Source organism: Oncorhynchus mykiss, chromosome 3, assembly GCF_057628025.1.
Source record: "Oncorhynchus mykiss isolate SJ-2025 chromosome 3, ASM5762802v1, whole genome shotgun sequence".
In the NCBI taxonomy this organism is placed as follows: domain Eukaryota; kingdom Metazoa; phylum Chordata; class Actinopteri; order Salmoniformes; family Salmonidae; genus Oncorhynchus; species Oncorhynchus mykiss.
The window spans coordinates 45,799,116-45,815,270 of record NC_143024.1 but is presented as its reverse complement, the minus strand read 5'-3'; the positions used below and the strand labels follow the sequence as shown (position 1 = coordinate 45,815,270).

The window sequence follows — 16,155 nt, the reverse complement described above, 5'->3', positions numbered from 1 at the left end:
CTCTATTTCTTGAACTGCATTGTTGGTTAAGGGCTTGTAATGGGCATTCCACGGTAAGCTCTACTACACCTGTTGTATTCGGCACATTTGAAATGCCTGGTTTAACATTTTCATGTATTTTAAATGGTAAAATCAAATTAAAAAATCGATTCAAATCAAGAGCACAAACTGGGACCATTTCTCGATTGGGCCCATAGACTATCACTAGCCTATAAAATATAACGGCTAAGCCCCATAACCTACTAGACGTACTCATACAGCAATTTCACCACTTGATGGCGCTGTATACCACATGACCGAATGCATGTGACCACATCAAGAGGAGGGGTTTGAATGTGACAATTTAGCTAATACAATGTAACCATCTCAAGTGTCCAAGACAACTGACTGTAAAACCGCAGACCAACTTGTTTACCAGCACTCGTTTCAACTGCTCACCACAAATGCAACACGAACGGATATCAAATGGGAGAAAACAGATTGTCAACAAAACGGAACCGCTGAGGGGACAGGGCCAGAGAACAGTCGTATGAGGTGCGTAAGCTCGTTGGGTGTGCATCATCAGGAGAATCTTACTGCATACGTGGTTTGGGTGGTTATTAAATTTGAGAAGTGCATATTTATACCGGGAAATATGTTTTGGGTTCAATTCGGAGACTAGGTTTATGCGGTCAGGACACTTTGGTGAGACCGGGGTTTATCCCAAATACCCCGTGTTTTTTTCTCTCTCGGCCGAACGATCCGCTGCCTTGTTGCTAGGAAACGTTTGACAGCTCTGATATTTAAGAGGGGATGACCAAGGCCTGCGGACTCCTCGGCTGAAACGGGCTCAAGCGGCACTGATTAAATACTCACCACCGCCGGCCTGCTTCTATTTAATCTACCAGCGCGTACTTTTTCATGCGATGTCAATTGTAGGCTACGTTATCCATGTATAAACATGGCCATATCGTGTTAACCATCAAACATCGTTCAATTCGCGAGTCATGTATGGACATTATGTTTGGCAATAAAATATGGTACAGCAAAGTAGGTTAGCATATATCCAACCTAGGCTACTTGTCCAAAGCTTGAAAAACGAGAAGTGGCATTTTCACTGGAGCAGCATAAAAGGCAGGTATTGGACAGGACAGATGTGTAATGTGGTATCCCGTCACTCTCTCTCGTTCTCTTGATTCCTATGGTCATGCATCTGAAGGTCACTCCGTGAACCAGTGGTGTAGACAGAAATCTATTGGTGGCAGGGCCAGCAAAAAAATGTAGGTGGGCCAAAATTGAGGCACTCAGATAATCATTAAATTATCACAAATGCATAGCGTATCCTACCTTAATGTAATCGATCGCACACAACAAGCCATCTGACGTGATTTCACATTACAGGCCAAATAGTATTGTAGGCCTTTGTAAATCCATGACTCTTGCATTTTAACATGATTTATCAATGATTTGATGGCAATGCAAGGACATGTACCTCCTGCAATGCAGCATGTGGCAGCCAAAATTACTATGTCCACCCTGTTGCCACATGGAGATGTGCCCTTCCACATTATTCCGAGCAACAAAGCTGAGCTCTCTTGGACAATGTTTCCCTAAAGAACAATCCCTTTGATATTCACCCCCAGCTGATGTACGACCCAGTACACTTGAAAAAAACAGGTGTCAACATCTTTGCTAGGAAACTGAAAGAAACTGCTCTGGGACAAAGCAAAAACCAAAATAAGAGGAACTCTGCCATATATGCTCCAAGATCATGACCATCAGCCACCCAGAGAGACCAGCACCACTCCACCCTACACCATTGGGCCCCTTCCAGAGTGGACAGCATCCCTTACCTCACTACCCACCCATGCTAACAGGAAAACACCCTAGTCAGAAGAGACCAACAGTCCAGCAAGACATCTATGCAGAAGTGTCACCCTGCTGCAGCTGAACTCAACCAGATAAGGCATCTGCTGAACATTATCTGCAATAAAATCAGAAAAAGAATTTGTTATGAGAAATACAATGATTAGAAATACAGCGTATTATAATGATATCAGTTTTATATAAGCTACCCAGGAAAGGGTTTTATATATATTTATTACTACACAAACAACACAAGAGGATTAAAAAACAAAAGAATAACAAGAAAAATGAGCAAACTGAATAATAAAAATAAATTAAAAAGTACCCTAAGTAAAAGCAAAGCTAAAAAGGTGTCTCTTTTAAATGTGTCCACAGTTTCAGCCCCCATCAGATTCTCTGGCAGGCTAATCCAGAGGCTGGGGGCATAGTAACTAAGGGCTACCTTTCCATGCCTCTTGGTCCTAGGCTTTGGGATAGCTAAAATGCCAGTGCCAGAGGACCTGAGCTACCTACTGGGTACATAACTCAAAAGCATGACTGATATGTATTGGGGTGCACAATTGTGGGATGATTTAAAAACCAATAGAATAATCTTAAAATGTATTCTAAAATGCACAGGCAGCCAGTGCAGAGACTTTGAAACCAGTGTAATGTGTGTAGCATTCTGTATGTTTTGCAGTTAACCAATGGCTTTCTTGGTTAGACCAGACAGGAAAGCATTAACGTACTCAAGCCTGCTTGTAATAAAATCATGATGGGTCAGAAATGGCTCTGGTGATACAGAAATGTAAAGCTGTGTATCGTCTAGGTAGCAGTGAAAATCAATGCCATGCTTTCTGATAACGCTGCCAAGGGGTAACATACAGTTGAAGTTAGAAGTTTACATACAGCTTAGCCAAATACATTTAAACTCAGTTTTTCACAATTCCTGACATTTAATCCTAGTAAAACTTCCCTGTCTTAGGTCAGTTAGGATCACCACTTTATTTTAAGAAAGTGAAATGTCAGAATAATAGCAGATTGAATTATTTATTTCAGCTTTTATTTCTTTCATCACATTCCCAGTGGGTCAGAAGTTTACATACACTCAATTAGTATTTGGTAGAATTGCCTTCAAATAGTTTGACTCAAACGTTTCAGGTAGCCTTCCACAAGCTTCCCACAATAAGTTGGGTGAATTTTGGCCCATTCCTCCTGACAGAGCTGCTGTAACTGAGTCAGGTTTGTAGGCCTCCTTGCTCGCACACACTTTCTCAGTTCTGCCCACATATTTTCTATAGGATTGAGGTATGCGCTTTGTGATGGCCACTCCAATAACTTGACTTTGTTGTCCTTAAGCCATTTTGCCACAACTTTGGAAGTATGCTTGGGGTCATTGTCCATTTGGAAGACCCATTTGCAACCAAGCTTTAACTTCTGTATTGAGATGTTGCTTCAATATATCCGCATAATTTTCCTTCTCATGATGCCATTTATTTTGTGAAGTGCACCAAACCCTCCTGTAGCAAAGCACCCCCACAACATGATGCTGCCAACCCCGTGCTTCACGGTTAGGATGGTGTTATTCGGCTTGCAAGCCTCCGCCTTTTTTCTCAGAACATAACGATGGTCATTATGGCCAAACAGTTCTATTTTTGTTTCGTCAGACCAGAGGACATTTCTCCAAAAAGTACGATCTTTGTCCCCAAACCTTTAAAAGTTTCTTCAGGTATTTGTTTAGAGCAACGAGTCGGCTGAAATGTTCCCGACTCCTTCCGATAGCATGGGAGGGGGCATGTGCCTCCCGAGTGGCGCAGCTGTCTAAGGCACTGCATCGGCATTACTATAGTCCGGGTTCAATCCCAGGCTGTGCCATTACCGACCGGGAGTCCCATAGGGTGGCGCACAATTGGCCCAGCGTCGTCCGAGGGTTTGACAGGGGGAGCTTTACTTGGCTCATCGTGCTCTAGCAACTCCTTGTGGCAAGCCGGGCTTTTGCAGGCTGACCTCGTCGTCAGTTGAACAGTGTTTCCTCCGACACATTGTTGCAGCTGGCTTCTGGGATTAGCGAGCAGGTGTTAAGAAGCTCAGTTTTGCAGGTCATATTTCGGAGGACGCATCACTTGACTTTCGCCTGTCCCGAGCCCATTGGGGAGTTGCAGCGACGAGACCGTAATCACGAAATTCCGATGGCGTCGGAAACACCAGGAAGGTTGAAGATGGCCCAAGACCCTTCTGTATTGAGTCAGCAACCTCCTGAACTGTGGTGGCCATGGGGGAAGGGTGCCACTAGGTGGCCACGGGCTGGTGGTATACTCCCAGGATCCGTGCTGACTCCCAGGGGTGGTAGGTCCGTCTCAAGTGGGCCAAAACTTTGATAGCTAGATTGGATCTTCTCGGATAGATGAAGGGTGGCCAGACTGTCTTTACCTATCTCCTATGCCTTGAGTGTCCAGTCTCACATGAGCTGCAGAGTTGAGCTTAACATCTGTCCGTTGGATTGGGGCAGATCAACTCCACCCGACTCATGCTTGCTTGCTTTTACCCGCAAGCATTTATAACTGAGATTCGGTTTGTCTGGGCTCTCAAGGTTGTGTACTTAGAAAGCAGGTTATCCTTTTCTTGCAGCCCAGCGAGCAGTCGGAGGATCTCTTCCTTAAGCTGCTTGATGGTGGTGCATTTACCATCACCATTAATTTTGCTGATGACACAACAGTGGTAGGCCTGATTACCGACAACGATGAGACGGCCTATAGGGAGGAGGTCAGAGAACTGGCAGTGGGGTGCCAGGACAACAACCTCTCCCTCAACGTGATCAAGACAAAGGAGATGATTATGGACTACAGGAAAAAGAGGACCGAGCACGCCCCCATTCTCATCGACGAGGCTGCAGTGGAGCAGGTTGAGAGCTTCAAGTTCCTTGGTGTCCACATAACCAACAAACTAACATGGTCCAAGCACACCATGACAGTTGTGAAGAGGGCATGACAAAACCTTTTCCCCCTCAGGAGACTGAAAAGATTTGGCATGGGTCCTCAGATCCTCAAAAGAGCATCTGGTTGCATCACCGACTGGTATGGAAACTGCTCGGCCTCAGACTGCAAAGCACCACAGAGGGTAATGTGTATGGCCCAGTACATAACTGGAGCCAAGCTTCCTGTCATCCAGGACCTCTATACCAGGCGGTGTCAGAGAAAGGCCCAAAAAATTGTCAGTCTCGAGCCACCCTAGTTATAGACTGTTCTTTCTGCTACCACACGGCAAGAGGTATCGTAGTGCCAAGTCTAGGTCCAAGAGGCTTCTAAACAGCTTTTACCCGCAAGCAATAAGATTCCTGAACAGCTAATCAAATGGCTACTATTTGCATTTCCCCCCCCCCCCTTCTACGCTGGTGCTACTCTCTGTTATTATCTATGCATAGTCACTTGAATAACTCTACCTACATGTACATATTACCTCAATTACATTGACTTTGTACCGGTACCCCCTGTATATAGCCCCGCTAGTGTTATTTACTGCTGCTCTTTAATTATTTGTTATTCTTATCTCTTACTTTTTTTGTGTTGGTTTTTTCTTAAAACTGCATTGTTGGTTAAGGGCTTGTAAGTAAGCAATTTCACTGTTCACTGTTGTATTCAGCGCATGTGACAAATACAATTTGATTTGATTTAGTGCTGACAAATCCCTGTCCAGTTTTCAGTTACACCTCATCTCCATCTTGTGATTGTGTGGAAATCATCTCACACTAAAGCATTTGTGCCCAGCCGTGGATAAAAACACCAGTGGGCTAGCACTGCTAGTGTTAGCCTGCTTCATTTTCATGATGGCTAGCAACTACCTGGTACTTAACAGGAATCCGGAACACAAACATGCAGTCCCAGCCTTAAAGGCTAACCGCGTCTCAGAATTCATAGCAATAACTTTAGCTATGATTTAAAAGAGAACTATTTCATAAAAACTACAAACCGATTGTAGACAGTACACTGTTCTGTTGCGTGCACTGATTATGTATGTAGCCTCAAACAAAGTTAATGAAATTAGTCATTTGCTAATCTTAGATAATATCGATAATTAGTATGAGACATTTCCGGAACTCACTTTTACAGCACCTTCGATGATACAGCAGTAGGAATACAAGGATATAGCATCTATAAAATCTCTACGGGGGAGGTGTTGCTGTATATATTCCGAGCCATATTCCTGTAAAGCTCAGAGAGGATCTCATGACAAAATTTAAGTAGAAGTGCTGTGGTTGCAGGTTCACCTGCCTCATCTGAAGCCTCTTCTTTCAGGGTGCTGCTATAGGCCACCAAGTGCACCAAGCGCTCAAGAGGAACTGTGACTAATACCTGTAACATGACCCAGGTTAATCACTCAACCAACTAGAGTCTATTCTAATAGTGTTGGATCTGTGATATGATCAAGCGGATATCTTCACCAATGCTACAGAGCTTTGCTCCAAAGTGTGTGATAGTGCACAAGTTCAAACACCACAGGGAACTGTTTCTGAGGAACAGGGGCATTCAGCGGCTCCAGGAGAGGGTGATGGACTCTCTTTCAAACACCCGACCCACTCCTGTGCCCTCAGAGCCAGCTCCACTGGGACACGCCTCACCTGTGTCTCGTGGGACACCAGGAGTACGGCGCAGATCCCGGCGTAGTCACACGGCTCCTGACAGACCGACGCTGTAGTTGAGACTCGGCGACTCATGGTGTTTTTGAAAAGCAGACATAGTTGAAAGAAAAAGGTCTTGTCTTTGTTTACAGTTGCAGTCACACTAGCACCAGTTCTAAAGTATTGTGAGGAAAAGAAAAGGAAACACTGTTGTTGTTGACTTGTATGCTTCATTTCAATCCCCCTGCGAGTAAAAAATACATTAAGGGGAGAGTAGTGTTATGGTGTGGACACTATATAAATAATTCCCACTGAATAGGTGGTGTACTTAACTGAAGTATAGTAGTATTACTATTCATGGGAGCATGGCTATTATGGACATTGGTGTTTACCTGGCTGTGATGTCATCACCCAGAGTTGGCACAGCATTAACCTCATGTTGTGTTGGGTATATCGCTCTCCCGTTTTCTACCATTTGTACACGGCTGTACCCCTTTATTTTGTAGTTTGCAAGAAAAGGCAATGAACATTGAAATGCGTGTGGATAATCCTTGCAATTTACCACAATTACTATCCGGTTATATGGTCAGGTGCAGCAAAGGAAGACCTAGCAAAGATGCAGCTGTCTCAAAACAAATCAGCACACCATGCCCTTAACTGCACACACAGAACTAACATCAACTGCACACACAGAACTAACATCAACTGCACACACAGAACTAACATCAACATGCATGATAGTCTTTCATGGTTGTAGAGAAATTGACTACTTCTATTCTAGTCTTTTTAAGAAACATTTGTGAGTTCTAAAATGCCTATAATCTATTTACGTACACTTCAAACATATTTACGTTACATTCGGAAAGCATTTGTTACGTTACAGCCGTATTCTGAAATGTACTAAAACACTATTTTTTCCTTATCAATCTTCACACAATACCCCATAATGACAAAGCAAAACAAATGTTTGCTAATTTATTTAATAAAAAAAACTGAAATATCACATTTACATAAGTATTCAGATCCTTTACTCAGTACTTTGTTGAAGCACCTTTGCCAGTGATTACAGCCTCAAGTCTTCTTGGGTATGACGCTACAAGCTTGGCACACCTGTATTTGGGGAGTTTCTCTCATTCTTCTCATCAGATCCTCTCAAGCTCTGTCAGGTTGGATGGGGAGCATTGGTGCACAGCTATTTTCCGGTCTCTCCAGAGGTGTTCAAGTCCAGGCTCTGGCTGAGCCACTCAATGACATTCAGAGACTTGTACCGAAGCCACTCCTGCGTTGTCTTGGCTGTGTGCTTAGGGTCATTGTCCTGTTGGAAGGTGAACCTTCACCCCCAGTCTGAGATCCTGCTTCAGAGAACTCAGGACTTCATCATAGATCTCTCTCTACTTTGCTCTGTTCATCTTTTCCTCGATCCTGACTAGACCCCCCGTCCCGTCCCTGTCGCTGAAAAACATTCCCACAGCATGAATCTGCCACCACCATGCTTCACCGTAGGGATGGTGCCAGGTTTCCTCCAGATGTGACGCTTGGCATTCAGGCCAAAGAGCTCAATCTTGGTTTCATCAGACCAAATAATCTTGTTTCTCATGTTCTGAGTCCTTTAGGTGCATTTTGGCGATCTCCAAGCGGGCTGTCATGTGCTTTTTTTCCCTGAGGAGTGGCTTCCGTCTGGCCACTCTACCATAAAGTTCTGATTGGTGGAGTGCTGCAGAGATAGTTGTTCTCCCATCTCCACAGAGGAACTCTGGAGCTCTGTCAGTGACCATCGGGTTCTTAGTCACCTCCCTGACCAAGGCCCTTCTTTCTCCCCCAATTGCTCAGTTTGGTAATGTGGCCAGCTCTAGGAAGATTCTTGGTGGTTCCAAACTTTTTCCATTTAAGAATGATGGAGGCCACTATGTTCTTGGGGACCTTAAATGCTGCAGACATTTTTTAGTACCAATCCCCAGATCGGTAACCTTAAGCATTTTTTTGTTGATGATGATAGGTTATACTCTAAGGCTGGATTTATGTATTTTTTTTTTTGCAGTGCTACAATCATTTGGCAGACCTAACTTGATTGACCCTCTTTCTACAAGGCCTAGTCTGAGTGGCCTAATCATTAATCACATTTGTATGAACATTTTGTTAACTCCTAGGCTATAGAGATGCATTCAGGTAATGAACTCTTTATTATGCGTCAACATTTTAATTTGATTACAATTATTTGTCAATCATTCTTGAATTTGTTAGGCTATACAATTAAGTAGATTAATGAACTGATACATTACTTGTATTTTCTAAATGTTTTAATATGATAGGATGTATAATAGAATGACATTTCTATGTGAATGTTTATGAATGTTAATTTGTGTATTAATAATAATAAAATGAAAATCAGTCTGAAATCGAATATTTCTCCTATTGTTCATATCCATATAGCCTAGGACAATGTGGTAAAGTACTGTTATTCCTTATCCACTTAATGTATTATTTAAAATAAAAAAAATTGCCTCACATTTCTGGGGGGGAATTCCGTTAAACAGTGAATCAATTTTGTCTGGCCTTATTTAACTAGGCAAGTCAGTTAAGAACAAATTCTTATTTACAAAGACTGCCTACTCCGGCCAAACCCTAGTCCAGACGACGCTGGGCTAATTCTGTGCCCCCCTATGGTACTCCCAATCACGGACGGTGGTGATACAGCTTGGAATTGAACCAGGTTATGTAGTGACGCCTCTAGCACTGAGATGCAGGGCCTCAGATCGCTACGCCACACCACTCTAGAGCCCTATACTTTTTTTTTCTTTACATAGTTGAATGTGCTGACAACAAAATCACACAAAAATGATCAATGGAAATCAAATTTATCAACCCATGGAGGTCTGGATTTGGAGTCACACTCAAAATTAAAGTGGAAAACCACACTACAGGCTGATCCAACTTTGATGTAATGTCCTTAAAACAAGTCAAAATTAGGCTTAGTAGTGTGTGTGGCCTCCCTACAATGCCTGGGCATGCTCCTGATGAGGACAACTCCTGGACAGTCTATGGTGCAACGTGGCGTTGGTGGATGGAGCGAGACATGATGTCCCAGATGTGCTCAATTGGATTCAGGTCTGGGGAACGGGCGGGCCAGTCCATAGCATCAATGCCTTCCTCTTGCAGGAACTGCTGACACACTCCAGCCACATGAGGTCTAGCATTGTCTTGCATTAGGAGGAACCCAGGGCCAACCGCACCAGCATATAGTCTCACAAGGGGTCTGAGGATCTCATCTCGGTACCTAATGGCAGTCAGGCTACCTCTGGCGAGCACATGGAGGGCTGTGCGGCCCCCCAAAGAAAAATGCCACCCCACACCATGACTGACCCACCGCCAAACCGGTCATGCTGGAGGATGTTGCAGGCAGCAGAACGTTCTCCACGGCGTCTCCAGACTCAGACTGTCACGTCTGTCACATGTGCTCAGTGTGAACCTGCTTTAATCTGTGAAGAGCACAGGGCGCTAGTGGCGAATTTGCAAATCTCGGTGTTCTCTGGCAAATGCCAAATGTCCTGCATGGTGTTGGGCTGTAAGCACAACCCCCACCTGTGGACGTCGGGCCCTCATTACCACCCTCATGGAGTCTGTTTCTGACCGTTTGAGCAGACACATGCACATTTGTGGCCCTGCTCCTCCTTGCACAAAGGTGGAGGTAGCGGTCCTGCTGCTGGGTTGTTGCCCTCCTACGGCCTCCTCCACGTCTCCTGATGTACTGGGCTGTCTCCTGGTAGAGCCTCCATGCTCTGGACACTACGCTGACAGACACAGCAAACCTTCTTGCACCAGCTCGCATTGATGTGCCATCCTGGATGAGCTGCACTACCTGAGCCACTTGTGTGGGTTGTAGACTCCGTCTCATGCTACCACTAGAGTGAAAGCACCGCCAGCATTCAAAAGTGACCAAAACATCAGCCAGGAAGCATAGGAACTGAGAAGTGGTCTGTGGTCACCACCTGCAGAACCACTCCTTTATTGAGGGTGTCTTGCTAATTGCCTATAATTTCCACCTGTTGTCTATTCCATTTGCACAACAGCATGTGAAATGTATTGTCAATCAATGTTGCTTCCTAAGTGGACAGTTTGATTTCACAGAAGTGTGATTGACTTGGAGTTACATCGTGTTGTTGAAGTGTTCCCTTTTATTTTTTTGAGCAGTATATATATATATATATATTTAATGCATCGCTTAGTTATGTATTGAGCCATATCATCGTGGAATGCTCTGCCACAAGAGGTTACTTGGGCAAAAAGCAAGTTTAGCTTAAAAAAACTGATAAAAACATGCATCACAGTGCCTTTTTCTAAATATCTAATTTAACTGTACTGCATATAAGAATATGTGTATACACTGAGTGTACAAAATATTAAGACACCTTCCTAATTTTGAGTTTTTCCCTCAGAACAGCCTACATTCTTCGGAGCATGTACTCAACAAGGTGTCGAAACCATTCCACACAGAATGGGATACTGGCCCATGTTGACTCCAATGCTTCCTACAGTTGTGCCAAGTTGGCTGGACTTCCTTTGGGTTGTGAACCATTCTTGATACACACAGGAAACTGTTGAGCATGAAAAACCTAGCAGCGATGAAGTTCTTGACACAATCAAACCGGTGTGCCTGGCATCTTCTACCATACCCTGTTTAAAGGCAGTTAAATCTTTTGTCTTACCCATTCACCCTCTGAATGGCACACATACACAATCCATGTCTCAATTGTCTCAAGACTTAAAAATCCTTCTTTACCCTGTCTTCTCCCCTTCATATACACTGATTGAAGTGTATTTAACAAGGGACATTAATAAGGGATCATAGCTTTCACCTGGATTCACCTGGTCAGTCTAAGTCATGGTAAGAGCAGGTGTTCATAATGTTTTGCACACTCAGTGTATATGAGTAGTGTGTACATTTTATTTTTGTTGTCTCTTGGTGACTTTCTTGCAACTCTCTTTTTTTAAATTTAAATGTTTATCTCTTTTGTTCTTGTCCATTACTGCTCTGTAGTTTGTCATGTATTTGTATGTTTTATGTGGTCCCCAGGAAGAGTAGCTGCTGCATGTGCAGTAGCTCATGGGAGTCTTACTAAACTAATCTAAACATGCAACTAGACACATAATAAACCATAGGCCTAGTTTAATTAATGAGACTGAGACTAGAACATAATGCCCTGATATGACTTGGCAACCTATCAGATCACTGGCTCGGCGACCACAAACGTAACCATTTAATCACTGTCACGGAGGCCAATCAAAGTAGATCAGGTTTGCATTAGGTTACATGCTGCATATTAAACAACATCAAATGAACCGCTAATTAATACGTATAATAGGTCATACTGTATAGACTACAACAGTGGCCAACAACCTTTTCTTAGTTAAGATCACTTTCTTAGTCAAAAATGCAAGACCAGTGCAATTCTCTGCTGGGCGCAGGAGATCAAGTGCGCCTACAATGTATTGTGTGACATCAATGAAATGATCAATGGCCTAACTATGGTGCATGGGCAGAGAACCACAGGGAAAAGTTATATTTCCAATCAAATTTGCTGTGGGCTTGTGGTAGCTGCTGTAGACACGGCGATCTAAGCTATCTGATTGGCCAGCGATATGCCTACAGGTGCACCTGATTTAGCTCTCTGGGGAGATGAAATGGGAAATGGGAACACTTCACCTCCCCGGGATGCAGGGAAACTGAATCAAGTGCATCACATCGCATTTGGCGAATAGGCTACTAAAAACATTGTTTTATATATTTTGAATCTAAAATAGCCCTGCCAGGCCCTGCAGTGGCTTTATTGGGACAGTAAAGCATTTTTAAAATCTTTTGGCTCTATACTTGAAATCAAACAATGACTAAGTTAAAGTGCAGACTGTCAACTTTAATTTGAGGGTATTTTCATCCATTTCGTGTGAACCGTCTAGAAATTATAGTCCCCCCACTTTAGGGGACCAAAAGTATTGGGACAAATTCACTTATGTGTATTAAAGTAGTAAAAAGTGAAGTATTTGGTCCCATATTCTTAGCACGCATTGACTACATCAAGCTTGTGACCACACATTTGTTGGATGCATTTTCTGTTTGTTTTGGTTGTGTTTCAGATAATTTTGTACCCAATGGAAATGAATGGTAAATTATATATTGTGTGATTTTTGGAGTCACTTTCATTGTAAATAAGAATAGAATATGTTTGTAAACCCTTCTACATGAATGTGGACGCTACCATTGTTACAGGTAATGCTGAATGAATTGAATTGAAGTGAAATAATGAGAAAGTTGGACAGCACAAATATTATACTGGCACACAGCTCGGACACCCATGCATACCCTACAAGACATGCCACAAGAGGTCTCTTCACAGTCCCCAAGTCCAGGACAGACTATGGGAGTCACGCAGAACTATATGGAACTCTATTCCATATCAAGTAACTGATGCAAGCAGTAAAATTTTGTAAAAAACAGATTTAAAAAACTCCTTATGAAACAGCGGGGACTGTGAAACAACACAAATATTGGCACACACACACACACACACACACGATAACATACGCACTATACATACACATGGATTTAGTACTGTAGATATGTGGTAGTGGATGGAGTAGGGGCCTGAGGGCACACAGTGTGTTGTGAAATCTGTGAATGTATTGTAATGTTTTAAAATTGTATAAACTGCCTTAATTTTGCTGGACCCCAGGAAGAGTAGCTGGGGATCCATAATAAATACAAATACAAAAATTATCCAATGGAACTCTAACCTCTCACCATTGATATTTGTGCGTCTAACTTTCTCACTCATCCTTATTCACGATTCATTCAGGACTATCCGTAATCGTGGTAGCATCCACATTAACGTAGAAGTGTTTAGAAACATATTCTATTCTTAGCCACAGAGTGTCAGTTGGAAGCCCAGGTTGTGGTCTTTCTTGGCCGATGGCTAATTCACGAAGCGTCTTCGTCATTCTATTCATTATGCTGAAGTGCCTCTCAGTTTCAGGTGGACTTTCAGTCTGCTTTGTATTAGGGGTTAGCAGTTAGTTGATTGAAATGTGCCTTCTCTGTTTCTCTTTCCAGGCTAATGCAGGAAGTAACTGCAGCCCTCAGGAATCACAGAATACTGTTCCACCTCTTCTCTCCTTTTCCGGGAGCATGCCATCTGAACCTTGTGTCAGGTAAATCTGTAAGCTGGTGAATCTGTACACACACATGACCACAAGTGAAACACACACACACACACACACACACACACACACACACACACAGCTCTACAACTGTTTCCAGCATTTTGTAATCGGGTGTGAGACTCATTTTGCCCTTCGAGAGTTTGCAATGCCATCTGCAGTGTTAGCTCACCCCATATACTACAGTTAAGTAACCACTGACCAACCTTAGTTTGGCATGGCTGGTCTAAGCTTCAGTGGGGCAGCATGTTGGCAGGTGTGGTAAGAGCAGTCAACCCCCCCCCCCCCCCCCCCCTCCACACACCTACTTCTCTGTCAGATTAGAATCGTGACTCTGCCTCTCAGCCTGTGGCGACCTGTTCCTCATTCCTGGGCTATTACTCTGTCAGGCCACACACACTGTAGGTAGAAGGGCAGGCTGTTCCTCGGGGCCTTGTCCAGCCTGGACAGAGAGTTAGGGAGGAGCAGCCCGTTGACAATCTTGAACTACAGCTGCTGGGCCTTAGAGGTGGCCAGCAGGGGGCTCCAGTGCTTCACCACGAACCCTGATAACACACACACACACACACCAGACTTGTGTTCGCATACCTTCAGTAGTATTTAGTTATTTGTAGTGACAGACCAAACTGCAGACAGGCAGAAAAAAGGACTGACAGCTAGTTGACTAATAAACAGACATATGAAATGGACAGCTAGGAGAACAAGAAACACAAACAAGGAGATGCGGCAGGTAGCCTAGCGATTAAGAGTGTTGGGCCAGTAACGAACGGGTCGCTGGTTTGAATCCCTCACTTGAATAGGTGAAAAATATGTCCATGTTCCCTTGAGCAAGGCACTTAACCCTAATTGCTCCTGTAAATCGCTCTGAATTAGAGCATCTGCTAAATGACTAAAATGAGATGAGCAGAGAGACGAGAGACAGAGATATTCCCACAGCCTTGACTGATATCTCTCCCTTTCCCTCACTCTCTCTCCCGCTCCTTTCTTCCCTCTGTCCCTCCCTCCCAGTGGGCAGGAGCTGGTAACAGACCAGAGGCTATGCCAGTCCAAGTCTCACCAGGACTCCGTCCTCTCCGCCCTCAACCAGCAGAGGAAGGATGGCCTACTCTGTGATGTCACCCTGGTCGCCGGCGACCAGAAGTTCCACGCCCATAAAGCAGTGCTGGCGGCGTGCAGCGATTACTTCCGGGTGAGTTTGGGACTGGGGAGGACACTACACTCTTAGAAAAAATTGTTATTTGTCTGTCCCCATAGGGGAACCCTTTGAAGAACTCTTTAGCTTCTAGGTAGAACCTTTCCACAGAGGGTTCTACATGGAACCAAAAAGTGTTCTACCTGGAACCAAAAAGGGTTCTCCTATGGGGACAGCCGAATAACCCTTTTTGGAACCCTGTTTTCTAAGAGTGTAGTTTCAAGTTGTATTGTCACGTGCACAAGTACAGTGAGATGCCTGTCTTGCAAGCTCTTTCCCAACAAAGAAATAATCAATATCACTAGTACTATAAATTAGAACAAAAACACACGAGAAATATAAATGATAAGAACAGGAGAAAGTGAGTAAGCTATATACAGGCTCAGTTCCAGGGTCAGTGCCAATACCATACAATGTACTGGATACTGGAGTTGTAGGGGTAGATATGTATAGTGTGTCAGGTGACTAGGCATCAGGATATATGATAAACAGAGTAGCAGCGGCGTATTTGATGATTGTTTGTGTGTGTAATGTGCACGTGTGTGTGTGAGCAAATGAAGCGTGTGTGTGTGTGTGTGTGCATAGAGTCTATGCAAAAATAAAAAATAAAATATAAGGGTCAATGCAGAAAGTCCGTGTAGCCATTTTGTTAGCTATTTAGCAGTCTTATGGCTTGGAGATAGGAGATAGAAGCTGGTCAGGAGCCTGTTGAGGTCAGACTTGTTGCTCCGGTACCGATTGCCGTGCGGAAGCAGAGTGAACAGTCTATGGCTTGGGTATCTGGAGTCTCTATCAGTTTTCCGGGCCTCCCTTTCACACACCGCCTGATATAGAGGTCCTGAATCTCAGGGAGCTCGGCCCCTGAGTGATGTACTGTTCTGCACCACCCTATATAGCACCATGCGATCGAGGGTGGTGCAATTGCCATAACAAGCAGTGATGCAGCCAGTCAAGATGCTCTCAGTTTCGCAGCTGTATAACTCTTTAAGGATTTGAGGGCCCACGCCAAACCTTTTCAACCTCCGGAGGGGGAGGTGGCACAGTCGTTCCATCTTCTTGACTGTGTGTGTGGACCATTTTAAGTCCTTTTGGACACAGAGGAACTTGAAGCTCTCGACCTGCTCCACTAGTGCCCTGTTGATGTGGATAGGAGCGTACTCGCCCCCTGTTTTCTGTAGTCCACGATCAACTCCTTGGTCTTACCGTCATTGAGGGAGAGGTTGTTCTGGCACCACACTGCCAGCTCACTGACCTCCTCCCTGTTGGCCTTCCCATTTTCGCCGGTGATCAGGCCTAACCCCGTCATGTCGTCAAC

The 16,155-nt window shown here is 44.0% G+C and overlaps 1 protein-coding gene across 2 annotated transcripts in view; it reads left to right on the top strand.

Moving 5' to 3' along the window:
• The first annotated feature begins 274 nt into the window (after nt 1-274).
• Nucleotides 275-16,155, top strand: part of klhl32 (kelch-like family member 32) — a 37,242-nt gene continuing 21,361 nt past the window's right edge. Inside the window, exons 1-3 of one of the 2 annotated variants that reach the window (XM_036973915.2) lie at nt 275-534; nt 13,542-13,639; nt 14,657-14,837. In XM_036973915.2, coding sequence (XP_036829810.1) covers nt 13,617-13,639; nt 14,657-14,837 — 204 coding nt within the window. In that variant the 5' untranslated portion in view covers nt 275-534; nt 13,542-13,616. The remainder of the gene's footprint in view (nt 535-13,541; nt 13,640-14,656; nt 14,838-16,155) is intronic. The other variant, XM_036973916.2, reaches the window with a different exon arrangement.